The sequence below is a fragment of the Moschus berezovskii genome, chromosome 16 (assembly GCF_049115385.1).
Source record: "Moschus berezovskii isolate FMDL1 chromosome 16, NW_MosBer_1.0, whole genome shotgun sequence".
Taxonomy (NCBI): domain Eukaryota; kingdom Metazoa; phylum Chordata; class Mammalia; order Artiodactyla; family Moschidae; genus Moschus; species Moschus berezovskii.
Window position 1 is genome coordinate 1,367,921 of NC_142475.1, and position 20,742 is coordinate 1,388,662.

Here is a 20,742-nt window from a genome sequence, read left to right on the forward strand (position 1 = left end):
GGGAGGCAGGGACCACGGTGGAGAGTTGGGGTTTTATTCTAGTTACGGGAGAAATCATCTGGAGTGTGAGAAAAGGGTGCTGGGGAGTGTGAGTCACTCTCTGATTCATGGTGTAAGAGGATCCGTCTGGCTGCTCCAGAGAGAATGGCCGCATACAGCCCATGGTCCCCAGCCTTTTTGGCACCACGAACCAGTTTCGTGGAAGACAATCTTTCCGTGATGGGAAGGGGATGGTTTGGGGATGATTCAAGTGCATTACACATATTGGGCATTTTGTTTCTGGTATGACATCAGCTCCACATCAGATCATCGGGCGTTAGATCTGGAGGTTGGGGACCCCTGAGCTACACGGACGGAAGAGTTTCTCCCAGGGGCCCAGGAAGTAGTCTTTTGTGGTAGCTCATTGCAAGAGAAGATGGTGGCTTAGATCAGCGTGGATGCAGTGAGAACAGTGAGGAGTGGTCAGCTTTAGAAGACTGGGCTGTGTTTTGGAGGTGTCACTGACAGGACTTTGCCCCATGTGTATGAAGAGAGCAGACGAGTCCAGGGTGAGTCCTAGGATTTTGGCCCGAACATCCAGGAGCAAGTGCCATGACTGTGATGGAGAAGCCAAGAGCTGGAACAAGAGTGAGAGGAGGATTAAGAATTCTGTTTGAAAAATTTTTTGTTAGATATGATTATGAGGTCTTCAAATGCACCGTGAAATGGGTGGTTGGATAATATGTCTGGAGCTGCATGGAAAGGTTAGAGCTAGAGACGTAAACTTGGGAATTAGTCTATGTATGACATCGTGAAAGAAAAATAGATTAAGGCCTTTTTTCAATTTTTCACAAACACTGTACTTCCTCCATTGCACAGCTATTCTGTCTTCCTGGAATGTTCTGTCTCCACCTCTTTGCTCGGAAAAACCGTCTTATCCGTCAGATCTCAGCCTAATAAACACTTCCTCTGCAAAGCCTTACCTGACTGTTCACCTGGGTTAAACTCCTCTACCAGTGAATGTCTCCATGTCTTTTCTGGTTCATAAATGACAGATACACAGCTAGTGCTTTACAATGGACTGTTCTCAAGAATCACAACAGCTCTATTGTCTCTTAACTTGTGATATGTGTCTTGTTTAACACATCCTAGAGAGAATTCAGCCAAAGCAAGGAATTTTGTTCACGAAGAACTGATTTTTTCTTTGCACAGGCATCTGGAATTATTTCCAAAGGGTTCTGGTGAAGAAATATGCTTCAGAAAGAAATGGAGTTAATGTGATAAGTGGACCAATTTTTGACTATGACTACGATGGCTTACATGACACACAAGACAAAATCAAACAGTAAGCTTTTAAATTCCAAGATTTCACTCAAGACTATTTTTCAAATATTCATGTACTAGAGAAGAGCTGATACCTCTTAAACCTGTTCTTCTTTGAAACTCCTTGTGAATTCTTCAGTTCTTTTGGACGTTTTATTAAACATGGCATTGATGGTTGAAAGAAATAGGAATTTGTGGTAAATAAATGCACTTTTCAGCCCCATAAAAGAATATGTATCAAAAGATTAAATTTTTTTCATTTTTCTATTTAATAATTCTTGTAGAAATAATTTTCCCTTGTTTCCCTTATTTTTTTGAGGGGGGTACTTTTAAAATTCCTTAGATTTTCTGAGTCAGTACATCTCAATAGGAAATTGCATATAAATTTTGATCAAATCTTATTTCTGTCCCTCTCTCTGGTGCTATTAGGGATATAAAAGAATTAGGCATACCCTACTCATGAGGAACTTAGAGTCTGGTGGAGAAGGCAAGAAGATATAAATAAAACAAATTCATAATAGATCATCACTTAATTTTATACATGCATGAAACCGAGTAACACAAAATATGAGAGGGTTTAATTGTGATTTATAGTTAATTAAACAAAAATGTTAACCTTTTCATACAGATAAAATAGATCTTACTGCCTTTCCAGTCATCCATTTTATCTTACTCATACATTTATTGATGGTTATTGTTATAGTTTTAAGCTCAAATTATATTATCAGCTTAATCGTAATTTCAGTATTTTGAAAATGATTAAAATGAAGATAAGAGAAAACTAAGTAAGGAATTATCACTTCCTATGCTGTGCTCTACTGGCAAAGATTATTTACGCCTAGTACTCAGTCCTTAGAGTTTTCTTTAGTAAATGAGTTCTCTGTACCAAGTTCAGGCCCTCCCTGGGGCTTGAAAGGGCTATTCTTCTGGCTCCTGTGTTTTCTGCCTCTGGCCCATCTGATGCAAATCTGTGAGAGTTCGTCTCCTGAAACGTGGACCTCACAGTGGTGCTCCCAAGCACGGAAGCGTTCAGTGGAGCATCACGGTCCAAACGCCACAATTCTGGCGCTCAGAACCACCGCCCCTGCTACTGTGGCGCTTCCTGACTCTTCCCGACTTCCGTTTCCACCCCGTTGCCCTGTCGTTGCGTCCAGCCTCAGAGTCTGGCTTCAGGCGGTTTTCCTTTGTCTTGAGTATCTTTTCTGCTCTGCCGGGTTGAGAGAAAGGAGACTTCGGGTACTGAAAACATTCTATTCAAAGATGGAGAAGTGGGCTAACGCCCGTAAGTGAGAAGCGACTCCCTTGCGAGGACTCCCCTGGTAGCCGCCGGGCAGCCTTCACTGAGCGCACTGCGCAAGGCGCTCTCCGTCCCTAACGCGTCTTGCCTCCCCGTGCCAGGTACGTGGAGGGCAGCTCCGTCCCCGTGCCCACCCACTACTACAGCATCCTCACCAGCTGCCTGGACTTCACGCAGCCCGCCGACCGCTGCGACGGGCCGCTCTCCGTGTCCGCCTTCGTGCTGCCCCACAGGCCCGACAACGACGAGAGCTGCAACGTGAGTGCAGACATGGCGGCCCCACGCCTCCGCTCCCGCTTCCGCTCCCGCTTCCGCTCCCGCTCCCGCCCGCGCTCCTTTAGCTCGCGCGTACTTCGTGCTCCATTTCCACTGCTTTAAAAGTCTTTGTATTTTGTTATTATTATTTTTAAATTTTACTTGTTTAATTTTATTTATTTTTTTAGGTTTTGTTCAGCAAGTACATAGGTACTTATCATTATCGTTATTATCCAAACTACAACATTTCTGGAAGTGAAGGAAGGATGCTATTAAATAACGACTACAGACAACAGGGATGAGCCATGCTTAAATGAGGGGCATATTTTCACCCTATTTGTGAGGCATAAGGGGAACTTGTTTAATTTTAGTCGGAGGATCATTGCTTCACAATGTTGTGATGTTTCTTCCGTAAGTCCGTGTGAGCCGGCCCTAAGCACACAGGTGTCCCCGCCCTTCTCCCCATCCTTCCCACCCTTCCTCCCCTCCCACCCCACCCCTACAGGTGGGCACGGAGCCCCGGCTTCAGGTGCCCTGCGGCACCTCCCTCTGGCGATCTGTTTTACGTTTGGTAATGTGTATGTTTCAGTGCTATTCTCTCAAATCATCCCACTTTCTTCTGTTATTATTTTGTAATTGGAATATAGCTGCTTTACAATGTTGTGTTCGTTTCCACTACACAATGAAGTGAATCAGCTATATGTATACATATTAAATAAAATGAGACAAATGACTGTGCATCAAGTTTATAACATAACTGCACAGAGAAAAGAATTCAAATAAATTATGTATATGTACTCTGACTATAGGGCTCCCCAGGTGGTCCTTGTGGTAAAGAACCCGCCTGCCAATGCAGGAGACATAAGAGAGGCACATTTGACCCCTGGGTCAGGAAGATCCCCTGGAGAAGGGTATGGCAACCCACTCCAGTATTCCTGCCTGAAGAAGCCCATGGACAGAGGAGCCTGGAGGGCTATAGTCCATAGGGTTGCAAAGAGTCAGACACGACTGAAGCGACTGAGCTCACATGCACTCTGACCATACTCCCTTAATGGGATACAGTTCAAGAACAAATAAAGCAAGCAGAGAAAATTTGAACTTTACACAGTGGATGTGGTGTTGCTAGTGATGTTGATATTTTAATTTTGAAAATTAAAAAAATGTACTGTTATAAAAAAGCAGTGTCCTTTGGGATTTGCTGACAGAATTCATCTTTGTGTCTTAAATTATATCCCCACCCTTGAACTAGAACACACTTATTATAAAACATTTGGACTATACAAATGGGTATACAAGTTGAGTCTTTGGGAAGGACCCAACAAAACTGCCTGACACTTGGGAACTCTGTGTCCTAATGGCGTTTTGTTTTTCAATGTAAGGGTATTTAATAAAGTTCTATTTCAGTGTTTGCTCTTGACAAATGATGGAAGTGCTCAAATGTCTTCAGTTTTGCAAAAGACAAATATATTTTGAAAACAGTGAGAAGTAGCACAACTTTGGTAGTTATTGAAATGAGGGAAGAGCGGCCAGGAGCTCATTATATCATTCGCTCTACTTTTGTGGATGTTTGAAAATTTCATTAATAAACACTTTTTAAACTTTTTTTTTTTTATTGGAGTATAGCCAAACACTCTGGAGAAGGAAATGGCAACCCACTCCAGTATTCTTGCCTGGAGAATCCCATGGACAGGGGATCCTGGTGGGTTACAGTGCATGGGGTAGCAGAGAGACCCAACTTAGTGACTAAAATGACAACAACAATAACTAATTAACAAATGTTGTGAAAGTTTCAGGTGACAGCAAAGGGATTCATTTGGGGACATATATATCCCCATTTTCCCCCAAATTCCCCTACCATCCAGGCTGCCATGCAACACTGAGCAGAGTTCCCTGTGCTACACAGTAGGAATTTGTTGGTTATCCATTTTAAATATACACAAACACACAGGAAGTATGCCTGACACAGCAGACTTTGATTCACTGCTAGTTGTAAGGGCAGGTGTAACAGGTCAGTTCAGTTCAGTTCAGTCACTCAGTCGTGTCCGACTCTTTGCGACCCCATGAATCACAGCACGCCAGGCCTCCCTGTCTATCACCAACTCCCGGAGTTCACTCAAACTCATGTCCATCGAATCGGTGATGCCATCCAGCCATCTCATTCTCTGTCGTCCCCTTCTCCTCCTGCCCCCAATCCCTCCCAGCATCAGAGTCTTTTCCAGTGAGTCAACTCGTTGCATGAGGTGGCCAAAGTATTGGAGTTTCAGCTTTAGCATCAGTCCTTCCAATGAACACCCAGGATTGATCTCCTTTAGAATGGACTAGTTGGATCTCCTTTCAGTCCAAGGGACTCTCAAGAGTCTTCTCCAACACCACAGTTCAAAAGCATCAATACTTCAGCGCTCAGCTTTCTTCACAGTCCAACTCTCACATCCATACGTGACCACTGGGAAAACCATAGCCTTGACTAGATGGACCTTTGTTGGCAAAATAATGTCTCTGCTTTTTAATATACTATCTAGGTTGGTCATAACTTTCCTTCCAAGGAGTAAGCGTCTTTTAATTTCATGGCTGCAATCAGCATCCACAGTGAGTTTGGAGCCCAAAACAATAAAGTCAGCCACTGTTTCCCCACCTATTTCCCATGAAGTGATGGGACCATATGCCATGATCTTTGTTTTCTGAATGTTGAGCTTCAAGCCAACCTTTTCACTCTCCTCTTTCACTTTCATCAAGAGGCTTTTTAGTTCCTCTTCACTTTCTGCCATAAGGGTGGTGTCATCTGCATATCTGAGGTTATTGATATTTCTCCCAGCAGTCTTGATTCCAGCGTGTGCTTCTTCCAGCCCAGCGTTCCTCATGATGTACTCTGCATATAAGTTAAATAAGCAGGGTGACAATATACAGCCTTGACGTACTCCTTTTCTGATTTGGAACCATGTCCAGTTCTAACTGTTGCTTCCTGACCTGCATACAGGTTTCTCAAGAGGCAGGTCAGGTGGTCTGGGATTCCCATCTCTTTCAGAATTTTCCACAGTTTATTGTGATCCACACAGTCAAAGGCATTAATGCGATGGAAACCTTGTGCTTCAACCTTGATTTTAGAACAGTCTCTATGCTTTTGTTTATAGAATAGAAGGATCAGAGATAAAATCTCCAGAAGAAAATTTTTGGTCAACAAGCAGTGCTTAAATTCCTTAATTATTTACGTAAGGTACAATGGGAGAAACAATGCTGTGTTTAACAGTCACCCCTCCAGGCAGCCTTCAGGGGGAGAGCAAATGAAGCAAGCACAGAAACTGCTTCACTGAAAGGCAAATAGCTTCAAGACAGATTTTCAGCTTCGTGGACAAGGCAGTTTTGAGGCAAGGGCTTCAATTATAGGTGAAGATTGAGGCTATGACCATCCGAAACAAGAAACAATGGATGCCGGAAAAAATAGAAATTTGAAATATGGCTTAAAAAAATAGCTAATTAAGTTTGCCCAGAATATTGGAAATGAAGATCATAGTGGGAGACAAGGTTTTAAAGGTTGTGTAGAATCAAATTTGAAATAAAAGTCGTCAGGCCTTCCCTGCTGGTCTACTGGTTAAAAATCTGTGTTTCCAAAGCAGGGGGCCTGGTTTCCATCCCTGGTCGGGGAACTAAGATCCCACATTTCATGAGGTCAAAAATAATAATAATGAAAATAAAATAATCATAGCAGCCATAGTAGTAGTCGTTACCATTGATTGAGTCCATGTTAACCACCCAGTACTGTGCAGTCTTGTCTCATATATTATTTCTCATCATCTTATTACCCTATTAGGCAGGTACGTATGACCCCCCTCCCCTTCCCCTTTTATTAACTCTTGAGGAACCTATAGCTCATAAAGGAAAAGTATGTTTCATGGTTATTTGGCTACCTTCTACCCAGTCGGTAGAAAAGCAGAATTTAAGATTCAAGACTCTGTTTTCAAAAGCCCATCATCTTTCGAATCTATCAGATTTCTATTGTGGAAGCTTGGAGCCTTGGCATTTTTTGCTTATTGCATCGACATTAGTGAAGTGAAAGTCACTCAGTTGTGTCCGAATCTTTGCGACCCATGGACTGTGTTGTCCATGGGATTCCCCAGGCCAGAGTACTGGAGTGGGTAGCCTTTCCCTTCTCCTTGGGATCTTCCCAACCCTAGTCTCCTGCATTGCAGACCGATTCTTTACCAACTGAGCCACAAAGATAACCACAAAAAATGTTTAGACATAAGAGCAATATTTTGGCCTCTGTTTTGGGAGATAAATTAGAATTGGAGGAGATGAAGCATGGTCCTCAAAGGGCTTTGGCAGGATTCCCAAGATTGAGGTAACAGAACTTGAACTGGGGTGTGGTCTTGGAAATTTCTAAAGGTGGAAGGCAGCAATACTGTATTGCAAGAATCAATAAGATCTTAGAAATAACTGGATGGGAGGTGGAGAAGCAAGGGAGCGTCAAGTGAGAGAGGAGCTATCCTCAACTGATTGGCTTGACCTTCTCAATTCTGATTGTCTACACCCCACAGGAGTAGCTAATGGTGTACCGGGGGATGTGATACCTCTGGATCTGAACTTCAGTTTTACTGAAATCTTGTTGTAGGGAGGTAACATTTTTGCAAAAAAGCAAACACATATTTTATGGGGTGAAATTCAAAATTGCCATACATGTTTTAGACAAGGAAGAGACCACAAAGACATTTTGGACTTAAGCCATGTAAGAGACGCCTAAGTTCTTGGGGGAAAGGTGTTCACATTTTCCTGTCATTTGGGGTGGCAGGAGCTTGAAAACATTGTTCTGAACTCAGCTCAAAGGCAGTTTTTTATTCATCCCAATGTTATGTCTGAGGACATCCAGTGATGTCCTCGTGTGTCTTCCTCCCTGCCCAGAGCTTAGAGATATTTCTTGTAGTGCTCATGGCCAGCATGCTTCTTACTGAAGCCCTGCCACATAGACACTGTCTGTGCTTTCTTTTATTTTGTTAAATTGGAGTATAATTGCTTTACAGTGCTGTTAGTTTCTGCTGTACAATGAAATTAACCAGCTGTACGTATTATATCCCCTCCCTCTCAGACCATCCCTCCCGTCCATCCAGCCCTTCCAGGTCATCCCAGAGCACCAAGCTGTGCTCCCTGGGCTTTACAGCCGGTCCCCACTAGCTGCCTGCTCTACACATGGTAGCGTACATATGTCAATCCCAACCTGCGACTTCGTCCCACCCTCCCCTTCGTGCCTCCAACTGGGTCCACACGTCCGTTCGCCATGTCTGCATCTCTATTCTTGCCCTGGAAATAGGTTCATCTGTACCGTTTTTCTAGATCCCACATATATGCATTAATAGACAATATTTGTTCTTCTCTCTCTGACTTCACTCTATGACAGACTCTAGGTCCATCCATGTCTCTACAAATAACCCAATTTCATTCTTTTTTATGACTGAGTTATATCCCATTGTAAATACATACCACATCTTTTTTTCTCCCATTCCTCTGTTAATGGACATTTAGGTTGTTTCCATGAGCTGGGTTTGGTAAATAGTGCTGCAGTGAGCATGGGGGTACACATGTCATTGTGAATTACATCCTTACTTTAAGGTCCACCTTAAAACTGCTGGGACTTGAATTCACGAGCTTGTCTGGGAGGAAGGCAGGTGAAGAATAAATGTCCATATCGAAAACAAAATACAAACACAAAGCAAGTCCCTGGATTGTGCTTTCATTTGCATTAATGTGTAAAGTTATTTATTTTTAAAGTTTTTCTTTTCCTCTCTCATTTCAGTTGAACTTTTATTTGACTTTTATTAGTTTTGCATTTCATACTAGAGTCTCCTGCAGCAAATACTTCAGTGGGTTGCCAGCTAGCAAGAGGCAGAAGTCATTTTCTTCCTTGTAGCGTAGCCCAGTATTTTGACTAATTGGAGGCTGGATTTTAGCCTGTGAGAACCAGAGGAGAATGCCTCTCAGATGAAATTGGCAAATCACTTCCCTAGGAAAGAAATAGCAAAAGACAGATTTTTCCCCAAATTCTTCTAATCCCAGCTGGCCATTATTTAAATTAGGAAAAACCCTTTCACCCCTTGTCCACACATTCAAAAGACTGCGTTTGCAAAGGAAACATTAAACTTACTGACCATTGAAAAATCAAATGAATGAGTTGAATATGAAAATTCTCCCAAAATATCTCTTTGTGCTTACTCTGAGGGGGTCCCGACCCATTTGGAGACCTCCTACTTCGTTAATTATATGGTCACACTGAGGACTGGTCAGCACCGCTGTGGACAGAGTTATATTTAGGCCTGTCCCTTCCTATGAATCGCAGAGATCCTGGTCAGCCTGGGTGAGGAGGGTGGGGCGTGGAGGGTTAAAATCCTTATTTCCCCCAGCCTCCAAAGCCATTTCTTCCTGTCTCTTCCTTTTGCCGGGGATGGCCAGGCATCAGTTTCCTGAACCAACACCCTCCTGGACATATTTAGCACTGGCACGAGTTGCCAGAGCTCCCGGTCCAGGCCCATGTGGGTTGAAGCTTTCCGAGAAAACCCAGTGCAGGTTCTTGGGCTTTGGTGTAGCTCCCGGAGACCGCTTCGGTGGAAGACTCTGGAAAAGGCATGCCTGAGCTGTCTCAGTCCTGGGACATGCAGCTACCCTTCAACCTGTAGAAAGACTCTTGGCAGCCATTGCAATTTGGGAATGAGATTATTTGCAAAGACCCTCCCGCCCCATCTCTTCTCTGAAGGTAGACATTTCCCCACATTCTCAAGGTTCTCAGATCTCATTCTTTCTCTCAACTTCCCTCAAAAGTGAAAAATATTTTTTAAAAGTAAAGACTGCTTTGTGGGCATTATCTTTACTTTCTTTCTTCTTTTTTTTTTTTTTTTTGCTGATTAATCATTGATTTATTTGGCTGGACCAGGTCTTAGCTGTGGCATGTGGGATCTGGTTCCCTGGCCAGGGATCAAACCTGAGACCCCTGCTCTGGGAGCGCAGTCTTAGCCACTGGACCACCAGGGAGGTCCTGGCATTACTTTTTTCATTTCTCCTTAGATGTGAAATAAATTATTAGGGTGAGACATTTAAATGTCTTTCATCTTGAGTTTGGACCAGTGAGGTGATTCTTCTCAAGCAGTTAAGACAGAAGGAGATTTCCTTTCTTCTCGTCCTGGGAACACCGGTGATGGTTTTTCTCACCCTTACCCCCTTCTTCCTTCCTGTCCTTCCTCCTGCCCCGGGAGCTGCAGTAAACGTTATTCTTTTTGTGTACCAATGAAGAAAAGGAGGCCGAGAGTTTAGAGGGTTTGAGCGAGGTCTCCCAGGCAGGAAGCGGAAGAACAGCATCTCCAACCCCGGCCTCTTGGGCCCCAAAGTGCCAGGTGGATCACCTGGGCGGCTCAATTGATATGAGTTGAGGCAAACTCATTCCAGTCTCAGTCATCTGCAGTCTAACAGGTGACGTCATCAATCTAGCACGTTCTTCAGAAGCTCCAGGGGCGCACACATTCGGTGTGTGTTGCGCACAACCCTGCACTCCCGGGGGCGGCCGCGGCGCTTCAGTCCTGCGCTCTGCTCCTCGCTGCAATTCGACCTCGGGGGAGAGAGATAAATGACTGGTTTCTCCAGGGCCTTGCGCTCTCCCGAGCTTGATTTCTGTTCTGAGGAGCCAGTGAGTCAAATGCCCTCTTGCACCACACCTCGATTTATTCGGTCCGCTAACTGCCGTTGGAAATGTTTAAGCCGAGGGCCGGTATTTGTGGTGCGTTGTAGCGGGGATGTGGGAGCCGCGGGGAATCCAGGGAGGAAGAAAACACCTTGGCTTTGGGTGCAGGAGTTTGCAGAGGCCGTGTGTGAACTCGGACCAAACAGAGCGTTTGGAGAAACGCCTTTGGAAAATTCTGATTGTCTTTCCTTTCCGTGGCAGAGCTCAGAGGACGAGTCAAAATGGGTGGAAGAGCTTCTCAAGATGCACACAGCGCGGGTGCGGGACATCGAGCATCTCACCAGCCTGGACTTCTTCCGCAAGACCAGCCGCAGCTACCCGGAAATTCTGACCCTAAAGACGTACCTGCAGACGTATGAGAGCGAGATCTAGCCTTCCGGTACTCTGCGCTGCAGGCTTATCAACTGGTGTATATTTTTATATTGTTTTTGTATTTATTAATTTGAAACCAGGACATTAAAAAAAATGCTAGTATTTTAATCCTGTACCAAATCTGACGTCTTACGCCTGAATGACTTTACTGTTTTCCTCTAATGCTTGATTTAGGTGATCCTGTGTTTTGAGTAGAGCTTGTAATAATTACCGCAGCTTGCATTTTTAGTGGAAGCTTCTAAATGGTGCTGCATATTCCATATTTGCATTGAGGAACTCTCAATCTTCCAATGCACAGTTGCCACATTTAGTCCTGTACTGTATTAAAATACTGATTTTGTAAAGTTGCATTCATTTATTGTTAATTAAGACAGACATATTTAAACCTTATAGACCAATATAGACCAATCTTAAATATAATAAATCACACATTCAGTTTTTTTTCCTGGTTTTATTTGGCCTTTGTTTCATATAAATTAGAGGGTTTGCTTCTAGTGTGTTTCATGCATGAAAAGGATATATTTCTTGTATTGGGCCCTCTTCCTAGCTGGATATAGTTTACATAGACAAAGGGACGTCCTTAATAGTCCACCATGGTGGCTTGAATGAGCAGAGGATGTATTGATACATATCTGTGGGGTGTCAGAAAGACAGAGGGAGAAGGGAGCCAGAACTCCTGAATATCCTCTCTCACCTGTCTACTTTAAAAAGATTTTGAACGTTGGAGGAATAGGTTCTTTTGATCAAGTTGCATCAAAGCTTTTATTGGAGTTAACTGAGAGTGTACTAATCATATATTTTGTGTAAGTATCAACCTAAGAACCAGGAAGGATATAAAGAGAAATAAGACACTGAGATGATATATAGGCATAAAAGTATATTTAACTAATCAAGGTAGAGAATAATAAACGCTCAGTGAACAGTGTTAGGATAAGGCAACATGCGGAAGGATTGGAATGATAGATGGGGTGACTTTCGATGGACTCAACTGTGGCCATAAATAATAAGGAAGCACAAAGCGAGGAAGTCGGTGAGAGGCTTTCTACGCTTCTGACTGTGTTATGGATAAAGGGGCATCTCAGCACGGCCACATTTCTAACAGTTAATAATCTTCTCTAAAAAATACAACAACAAAAAACAAAGAATAGCACGTTAAACTTTCCTTTAAAAATAAATTTGCTTAAGGGAACTTCCCTAGTAGTCCACTGGCTAAGACTCCGTGTCCCAATGCAGAGGGCCTGCATTCGATCCTGGTCAGGGCACTAGATCCTACATGCCCAACCTAAAAGATAAGATACCACACGCCCCAACGAAGGTCAAAGGCCCTGCGTGCCATAGCTATGACCGGGGGAAGCCAAAGAAATAAATATTAAAAACATTTGTTTCCTTAAGAAGGAAGTCGTTGTATGAAAAAGTACATAACTAAAGCAGGACAGAGGGTATATGGACATTGGGGATACGGGAAAAATCATGAAAGTGGTATGAGAAAAACTGCTGTTTGGGAGACACAGCTACAGGAATGCACTGGAAGATGCGCCCTGGTGATACTGGCGACAGCTGTGTTCATCCAGCAGCCGCTGTGTGCCGCGCACAGCTCTGGCCCCGCGTACGCTCAGGGACGAGTTTATGGACAAGGGAAGAGGTGAAGGAGGGCATGGGCAAGGCTGGAATCGGGCTTTGGAGTTTGCGGTAAACAGGTGGGAGTGAGACCGGAGGTAGTCATTACTGCAATCCATTCACCTGCCTTCAAGGTCATCAAAACACTTGCATGTCCTCCAAGTGGCATGTAGCCTAAACAACAAGATGCTTGCCCAGGTTGTTTCCCAGGAACTTGGAGTCCGCTGTGTCTAATAGCGCTGAGCTGGTTAACACTGGGCAGGAACCCCAGCCCTCCAACTGGGCATGCGCGAACGCCCACGCTCAGCGACCTTCAGACGTCACCGAGCCGGAAGCAGCTCGCGCCCTGCGCCTCGGGGTCTGAGTGAGCGGAGGCCTGCCGCTTAGTCACGCCCGCAGAAGAGAGTGGCTACTGCACCTCCTCCCGTCACCTCTCCCGGTGACCTTCCTGCTCCCCAAGCCCCAGACCGCCCTGCCTCTTCAGCTTTTTATCCCATACACACCCCAAGCTCCTTGCTTTCTGGGAGATGGAGCGGACATGTCTCTTCACTTGGTTGCCTTTCAAATAAATCATTTCTCTGCTGTAAAACTCAGTGTCTCAGCGTTTTAACCTGCCGCCCATCAGGCAAAACACATGTGGCTTGGTAACAGAAGTGTGGCAGAGATGAATTGGGGTATCACTCACTGTTTATTTAGTATCATGTCATGATTAATTGATCATCTACTAGGTGCCAGTACGTATACTTGCTGTTGAGGATGAACTAAATAAGATAAACATGGTTCCTCACAGAATTTGCACTTTCGTGGGGGAACAAGAGCCATTCAAAAACCGCAGGGCTTCGGTGTGATTCGCGCAGTGAGAGAATGAAACAGGTGCTGAGGGGCAAGGGGGTGGAAAGAGAAGCGGCTCCGATGACAATACAGCCAGCACGTGCGGATGTGAAAAGCTGCCTCAAGAGCAGAGAAAAGGAAGAGGCTGCCCGGGGACTGGGGAATTCTCGCCCCGGAAGCACACGCCTTGGCCCGGTGGTCTGGCCTGAGGTCTCGCAACAGGAAAGGCTGATAAGGGATACGGTCCTGCCCCGAGAAGTCAGCCTACAGACTTCGGGAGGGGCCCAAACAGGGAGAAGTCATCAGCCTTCCGGAGTCCTTCTCGTGGGAATCCATGAGATGGAGAAGGCAGTGGGGACCCACTCCAGTGCTCTTGCCTGGAGAATCCCATGGACGGAGGAGCCTGGTGGGCTGCAGCCCATGGGATCGCGAGGAGTCGGACACAACTGAGCGACTTCACTGTCACTTTTCACTTTCATGCATTGGAGAAGGCAATGGCAACCCACTCCAGTGTTCTGGCCTGGAGAATCCCAGGGATGGGGGAGCCTGGTAGGCTGCCGTCTGTGGGGTCGCAGAGTCGGACACGACTGAAGCGACTTAGCAGCAGCAAACTGGGAGAAGTCCTCAGCCTTCCAGCGTCCTTCTCACTGGAGTCCATGAGAAGGATGAACAACGCGCCTGCTGCCGGGAGGGACACTGAGTCAGAACGATCGGCCAAAGCCAACCGGAAGCTACCCCCACTCCCGTGAAACCCTCGCCCGTGAGCCCCAGGGCGGAGCAGTGCTCCTGGTTCTATCACCTTCTCCACCCCGGTAACCCTTCCCAGTAAAATCTTTTGCTTGGTCAGCACGTGTGTCTCCTTGGAAAATTCATTTCTGAGCATTAGACAGGAGCCCACTGTCGGGCCCTGGTGGGGGTCCCCCTTCCTGCAACACAAGGACTAGGGGCGAGAAAGACTTTGGCACGTGTGAGGGTCTGAAAGAAAGCAGGTGCGCCCAGACACGATGGCGGGGTTGTCAGGGAACGGGTCAGCAGATCCTTGTGGACCGCTGAGGGGTCTAAGTGCAACGGAAAATAATTGAGAACTCACAGGCCGAGGTATGACAGGGCTCCATTTAAGATTTCAGTATATTGGCCTGGATATGCTGTAACTATATAGCTGTCTCTCAATGTCATTCCACAAAATGCAACTGATACTAGAGAGTCCACCCATTTAGGTGCAATAATTCTGCACTAATACTCCCAAGAGCGACATTGCAAGTTAGAAAGGTCCGTTCCATTTTTAAGAACTATTTGCTGCTGCTGCTGCTGCTGCTAAGTCACTTCAGTCGTGTCAGACTCTGTGTGACCCCGTAGAGGGAAGCCCACCAGGCTCCCCTGTCCCTGGGACTCTCCAGGCAAGAACACTGGAGTGGCTTGCCATTGCCTTCTCTGATTTGCTAGCTCCTTGCATAGCTAGACTTGCACTTCACCTCAGATTGAACTCTTCTCAAAATAGACTATACCTGAGGCTTTGGGGGTGAGCAGTTAGCAAATTTAGTTGAGTACTGCTCCTCTATTTTTAATCCTTAGGTCAAGTCTTTCTCATAAATAAACTACATACCAACCACTGTGTATTTCAGGTGAGCGGTTTTGCCGATAAACACATGTCATTAATTGGGGGGTTATTTATGAAAGTCTCTGAATGGACAGGGACTCTATTAAAATGAGGTCTGGAAGATTATTTTAAGTTGGGGGTATTTTTTAAAATTTTTTTTTGAGACCTTGGTCCATTCATGCTTTCATTGAGCAAGTTGCCAACTGCTTGCTAGCATGGTGGTCCTGTTTTAGCGGATAGGTTCAGAAACTGCCTCTCTAAAACGAGCTCACCGTAAACAGAGTGAACAGGAAAGCGGCCACAGAGTTTCTCAAGGGCAAAACCATTCTGAATTGTTAAGAGAGTTGACTTTAAAAAAAAAGAATCTCTGCACAAAAGCAGGGTTTGGTGTCCACTGGGTTTGCCCAGATTCTGGCCCATTCCAGCCCGTTCTGCCTCGTTTTGGGAAGGGCTGCTGCGGACCGAGGATGTTCCTCCCTCCAGCTCTCTCTCTCTAGCTCTTTGCTGAGTCAGGCCGGGGCCGCCTTGTGGGTGGGAAGTGGTGAAGGCAACAGGAATTCTTCCATGAGGGGAGGGATTGTCCAGGGCTGTGAGGAACAAGATCGAGCTGTTTGAGTTTGGAGGCTGGGGTAACCAGGGCGCCGCAAGAGGGTCACCAGGAGCGGCAGGAGCTCCAACCTGGGTCGCATTTCTAGGAAGCGTCTGTCCTTACTCCCTCCTGTCCCCTCCGTGTCCCCACCCCTGGCAGGATGTCTAGTTTCGGATGGAATGTCAAGGTGGACATGGTGCCCCGGGCCTGTGAAGCTTTGCTGTCCGGCTCTTGGGAGCAGGCAAAGCTCCAACCCCTGTGTGAGCTCTGGGCTCTGTTCCTGCTAATTCCTTCAAGGGGTTCTTTTCCTGCCTTTAGGTGGAAACTCAGGTGCTATTAATGTCCAACTGAATACCTGAGACACTTGGCAGTGTTCTTTATACAAAATGCCTTAGAAGGATTCTAACTTTAAAAATCTTATGGTACATCGGGTCATGCTCATGCATGCTAAGTGGCTTCAGTCACGTCCGACTCTCCGTGACCCCATGGACTGTAGCCCACCAGGCTCCTCTGATCATGGGATTCTCCAGGCAAGAACACTGGAGGGGGTTGCCATGCCCTCCTCCAGGGGCTCTTCCCTACCCAGGGTCAAACCCAGGTCTCTTGTCTCCTGTATTGGCAAGCATGTTCTTTACCACTAGCGCCCCCTGGGAAGCCCATATTGGATCATACATATGTGTTAAAATATAGTTACCATGTAAAACGCGTTTACTGAGAACAATAATGAAGACTAAGTCTACCTTGATATGGAAATGAGCATTTATTAAGCAGCTACTATATGCCAGACCATGAGCTAGTGATCTTACCTGTGTTGTTTTTCACTATCATAACAGCTCTGAGGCACTTACTAAACCCCACATTTTATACCTGAGAAAAATTAGACCAATTGTTAAATAAGTTGGTCAATGTCATATAGATAAAGAGAAGAAAGGCAAGATTTGAGTCCCTCTCTGATTCCAAGAGCCATGCTAGTACTGCATACCACAGTGTCTTTCGGGCAGGAAGAGGAGAGGGACAAATGGGAAAGGATAGTGAGAAGTGATGATATTCAAAGCAGTAAGACACCTGAAGAATTAGTAAAATGTCTTTCAGGGAGAAGATGACAGAAGACAGTTCCAGCAAACACTTGCAAAACTATGCGTTCTGAGGGATTGTAACACTCAGGGAATGGAAATTAGTGTCATGAAGCATCTCGTGCTAGCTTTGGAACTGGATGTGGAGAGGGAAATGTAGGCTGGTCAGGCTGAGTTCAAGTAACAAGGGAGCTTGCTGAAAGGATTTAGGCTTCACGCTGCTGGCTCTTGGAGTCCATTGAGAGAAATACAAGCGGGACTGTGATTGAGGAGGCTTCGTCTTTCGGTTCATAGCACAGTTTGGAGACATCCAGGATAGTGCGTTATTGTTACTGAAAGTAAGGATGGAGGTCAAGGCAAGTACACCAGTTTCGGGGGTGGCTTCGGTAGAGTCCCTGTGCTACACAGCCGGCGCCCAGGGGTCACCGAGTTTATTAGCATCAGCGTGCATTTTTGTCAGCACCAGTCTCCCGACAGCCCGCTCTTCCCGGCCCCCTTGGTGTCCATGCTTGCTCTCTGCATCTGTGTCTCTGGTTCTGCTTTACCAATCAGGTCACTTGTACCATTTCTCTAGGTTTCACACATTTGCATTAATGCACGGTATTTGTTTTTCTGACTTAATTCGCTCTGTATGACGTTCTCTGGGTTCAAAATGGAGGGCAATCCAAAAAGGAGGGGCTATATGGAAATGTGTATGTATGACTGATTCATTTTGCCATGCAGTAGAAGCTAATGCCGGAGAAGGCACTGGCACCCCACTCCAGTGCTCTTGCCTGGAAAATCCCATGGATGGAGGAGACTGGTGGGCTGCAGTCCGTGGGGTCGCTAAGGGTCGGACTCGACTGAGCGACTTCACTTTCACTTTTCACTTTCATGCATTGGAGAAGGAAATGGCAACCACTCCAGTGTTCTTGCCTGGAAAATCCCAGGGACGGGGGAGCCTGGAGGGCTGCCATCTGTGGGGTCACACAGAGTCGGACACAACTGACGCAACTTAGCAGCAGCAGAAGCTAATACAGTATTGCAAAGCAACTATCCAGCAAAAAAATTAATTAATAAAAAAATAAAATTTAGGGAAAATCTCTTATAGGCATGATTTTAATTTAATGAAATGATAATGCATAGATTTTTATCATGCAATAAGACATTTTTGCATCTATACATAATTTTGAATTACATATGAAAAAATACAGTAACTCAAATTAATTTATTTATAATATATGATCAATGGCATTACATTTCCTGGCTGTTAAAACTGTGTTTTATAGTGTTAATAACAAATGTAATAAAAAATATTTTCTTAAAAAAGAAAATAAAATACATATTTAGTACATAAATGTAGCTTTGGGGGTGGAAAGGAGGGGAAATGTTGGCAGATAAATGTGTGTGCCAGTGTGCTTAGTCCCTTCAGCTGTGTCTGACTCTGTGCGAACCCGCCAGGACTGTAGCCCGCCAGGCTCCTCTGTCCCTGGGACTCTTCATGCAAGAACACTGGAGTGGGTTGCCATTCCATTCACCAAGGGATCTTCTGGACCCAGGGGTCGAACCCAGGTCTCCTGCATTGCAGGCAGATTCTTTGCCATCTGAGCCACCAGGGAAGCCTGACAGGTAAATAGGAGATTCAATACAGAAACAGAGAAAGGGATAATAAGCATAATTCAGAGGCTTTTAATTCTGGCAGTTGGGGAGATGATGGGGCCGAAACCTCAAAATTATCAGAAAAGGAACAGGTGGAAAGATGCTGGCGGAACAAGGAGATAATAGGTTATTAATTCAAAGGGCTGAAATGGAAGCGTGAACAAGCCATCTTGGTGAAAGTGATCAGGAAGCAGGCAGAGAAGGAGACCCAAGATAAGGAAAAATCTACACCTCTGGTATATAGGTGTCAGATAATATAATGCGTGTGGGCCCCTTGACCCCTGAAAAGTATGCAGAGCAAGCGAAACCAAGAGAGGAGGAACGCCAGCATTTCAGGGCAAAGGGGAGAGGGCAAGGTCATATTAGGCCGTGGGGCACACTCTGGAGATGTGCAGGTATACGGTTTTAGGCAACTTTAAGTCTAGTATTTCTCATCTGTAAAAGGGTGGTGGGGAACCTGCTCAGCACTGGTTAAGGCTCCATGCTTCCCATGCAGGGGATGCGGGCTCGGTCCTGGTTGGGAGCTACGATCCCACATGCCTCTCGGTGCAGCCGAAAAAAAAGAAAAAAAGTGATGACAATAACTCTTTTCAGCGTCAGCAAAAGAATTGTGGCAAGAAACCTCATTGAAATATAAATTGATACCTTTTCCCTCCATTTTTAACATCATTTCCCAGCAAGGAAGGCATCTCCTTTTAAAGTGTTTTCTTGGCTTCAGAGCTTTTTGCAGAGTGGGTGTGGGGAGCAGCAGTAGTCTGTAATTAATGGATTTCCTGTCTTTTGTGAAAACCTAAACCCACCGAAGAAGTGGAAAAAAAACAGTCTTTAGTGTGCCAAGAGAGAAAGGGGCCTTTCCTGGGACTCAGGACAGAGAGAAGTCTGTGGATCCAAGCGCTGATTATACCCCAGGAAGGCTTCCCTGGTGGCTCAGACGGTAAAGAACCCGCCTGCGGTGCAGGAGACCCAGGTTCAATCCCTGGGTCAGGAAGATCCCCTGGAGAAGGAAGTGGCAACCCACTCCAGTATTCTCGCTTGGAGAATCCCATGGATGGAGGAGCCCGGCAGCTGGAGCCCATGGGTCGCAGATTCGGACACGACTGAGCAACTAACACATACACTCCGAGGTGTGCTGCGCGCTCCTTTTAGGGCACAGAGCCCTAGATCCTGGCACCCTGACCTCGGCCTGGACATGGAAGATTTCCAAGGGACTTGAGGATGCACCGTGGAGCCACCCATGCCCCTGCCCTTCTCCCATCGTTCCCCATTTACTAGATTTTGGAATAATCAGGGGTGGGGCAATGATGGGACTCTCCACAAAGACTGAATTAAACCGTGTAAGCCACATAAGCTGGAGTTTAGAAATGCAATTTATTTTAGGGAAACAGATTTAGGGAGTGAGCTACACTATAGACTAGCTACATTTGGAAAATGCTTAGCATCAGCTTGGTCTGTGTCAAGTGTTCAAGAGAATTATCTAAATAAAGAGTGAAGGAAAGTCAGGAAGACGAAAAATCTTAATGCATGCATGTGAAATCTAGAACAGTACAGATGAACGTATTTGCAGGGCAGAAAGAGAGAGGCCTAGGGAGAGAGTGGAGTTCTGGACACGGCGGGGGCGGGGAAGGGGGGCGTGATGAACTGGGAGTTTGGGATTGACGAGAATACACGGACCACGCGTGAAAGAGAGAGCTAGTGAGGCTACGGGGAGCTCAGCTGGGGCTCTGAGACCACCCAGCTGGGTGGGAAGGGGAGGGGAGGGTGGGGAGGGTGGGGAGGAGGGCCCAGGGGGAGGGGACGTATCCATTGAGCTGATTCCCCTCCTTGTATAGCAGAGACCAACACGACATTGTAAAGCAGCTGTACTCCAATGAAAACAAACGGTCCAGGAACAAACATTTTCGGGGAAGAAGTATCTTGAAAGGTAGGGCGAGAATAGAGAAAGAATGAGCAGTGTGAAACTCAAGGACAGAGACATTTTCAAGACAGAGGAAGTGGTCAGTGATACCAAATGCCAGAGGGAAGTTAAGTTAGACAGGAATTTGAAAGCATCTATTTGAATTATGCAACAAGGTGGCCATCCATGACCTTCCTGGAAGCACTTTCTTTCTTTTTTTTATAATTTTATTTATTTCCATTGGAGGTTAATTACTTTACAATATTGTAGCGGTTTTGCCATACATTGACATGAATCTGCCACGGGTGTACTTTCAATGAAAGGGTCTGAGAAACAGCCACACTGTCCTGGGAAGAGGAGAGAATGGAGACCACGTGGGGCAGGCAGTGGAGACTGGCCCTTTGAAGTTCGGAAACAGGAGAGACAGACAACAGTTGCAGAAGATGGCGAGAGCTGAGGGAGCACCTTCTGCTCTTTAGGATGGAAAACTTTTCACAGGCTGTTGAGAGGATTTGATCATCCTGGAAAGGCACTCACGGGTAAAACAACTGAATTAGAAACAA

The 20,742-nt window shown here is 45.7% G+C and overlaps 1 protein-coding gene across 9 annotated transcripts in view; it reads left to right on the top strand.

The window, feature by feature from the left end:
- Positions 1-11,394, top strand: part of ENPP2 (ectonucleotide pyrophosphatase/phosphodiesterase 2) — a 127,918-nt gene extending 116,524 nt beyond the window's left edge. For all 9 annotated transcript variants that reach the window (XM_055431662.2, XM_055431666.2, XM_055431669.2 and 6 more), the window contains 3 exons: positions 1,192-1,324; positions 2,701-2,857; positions 10,770-11,394. In XM_055431662.2, the coding sequence (XP_055287637.1) occupies positions 1,192-1,324; positions 2,701-2,857; positions 10,770-10,940 (461 nt within the window). In that variant the 3' untranslated portion in view covers positions 10,941-11,394. The remainder of the gene's footprint in view (positions 1-1,191; positions 1,325-2,700; positions 2,858-10,769) is intronic.
- Positions 11,395-20,742: the final 9,348 nt, after the last annotated feature.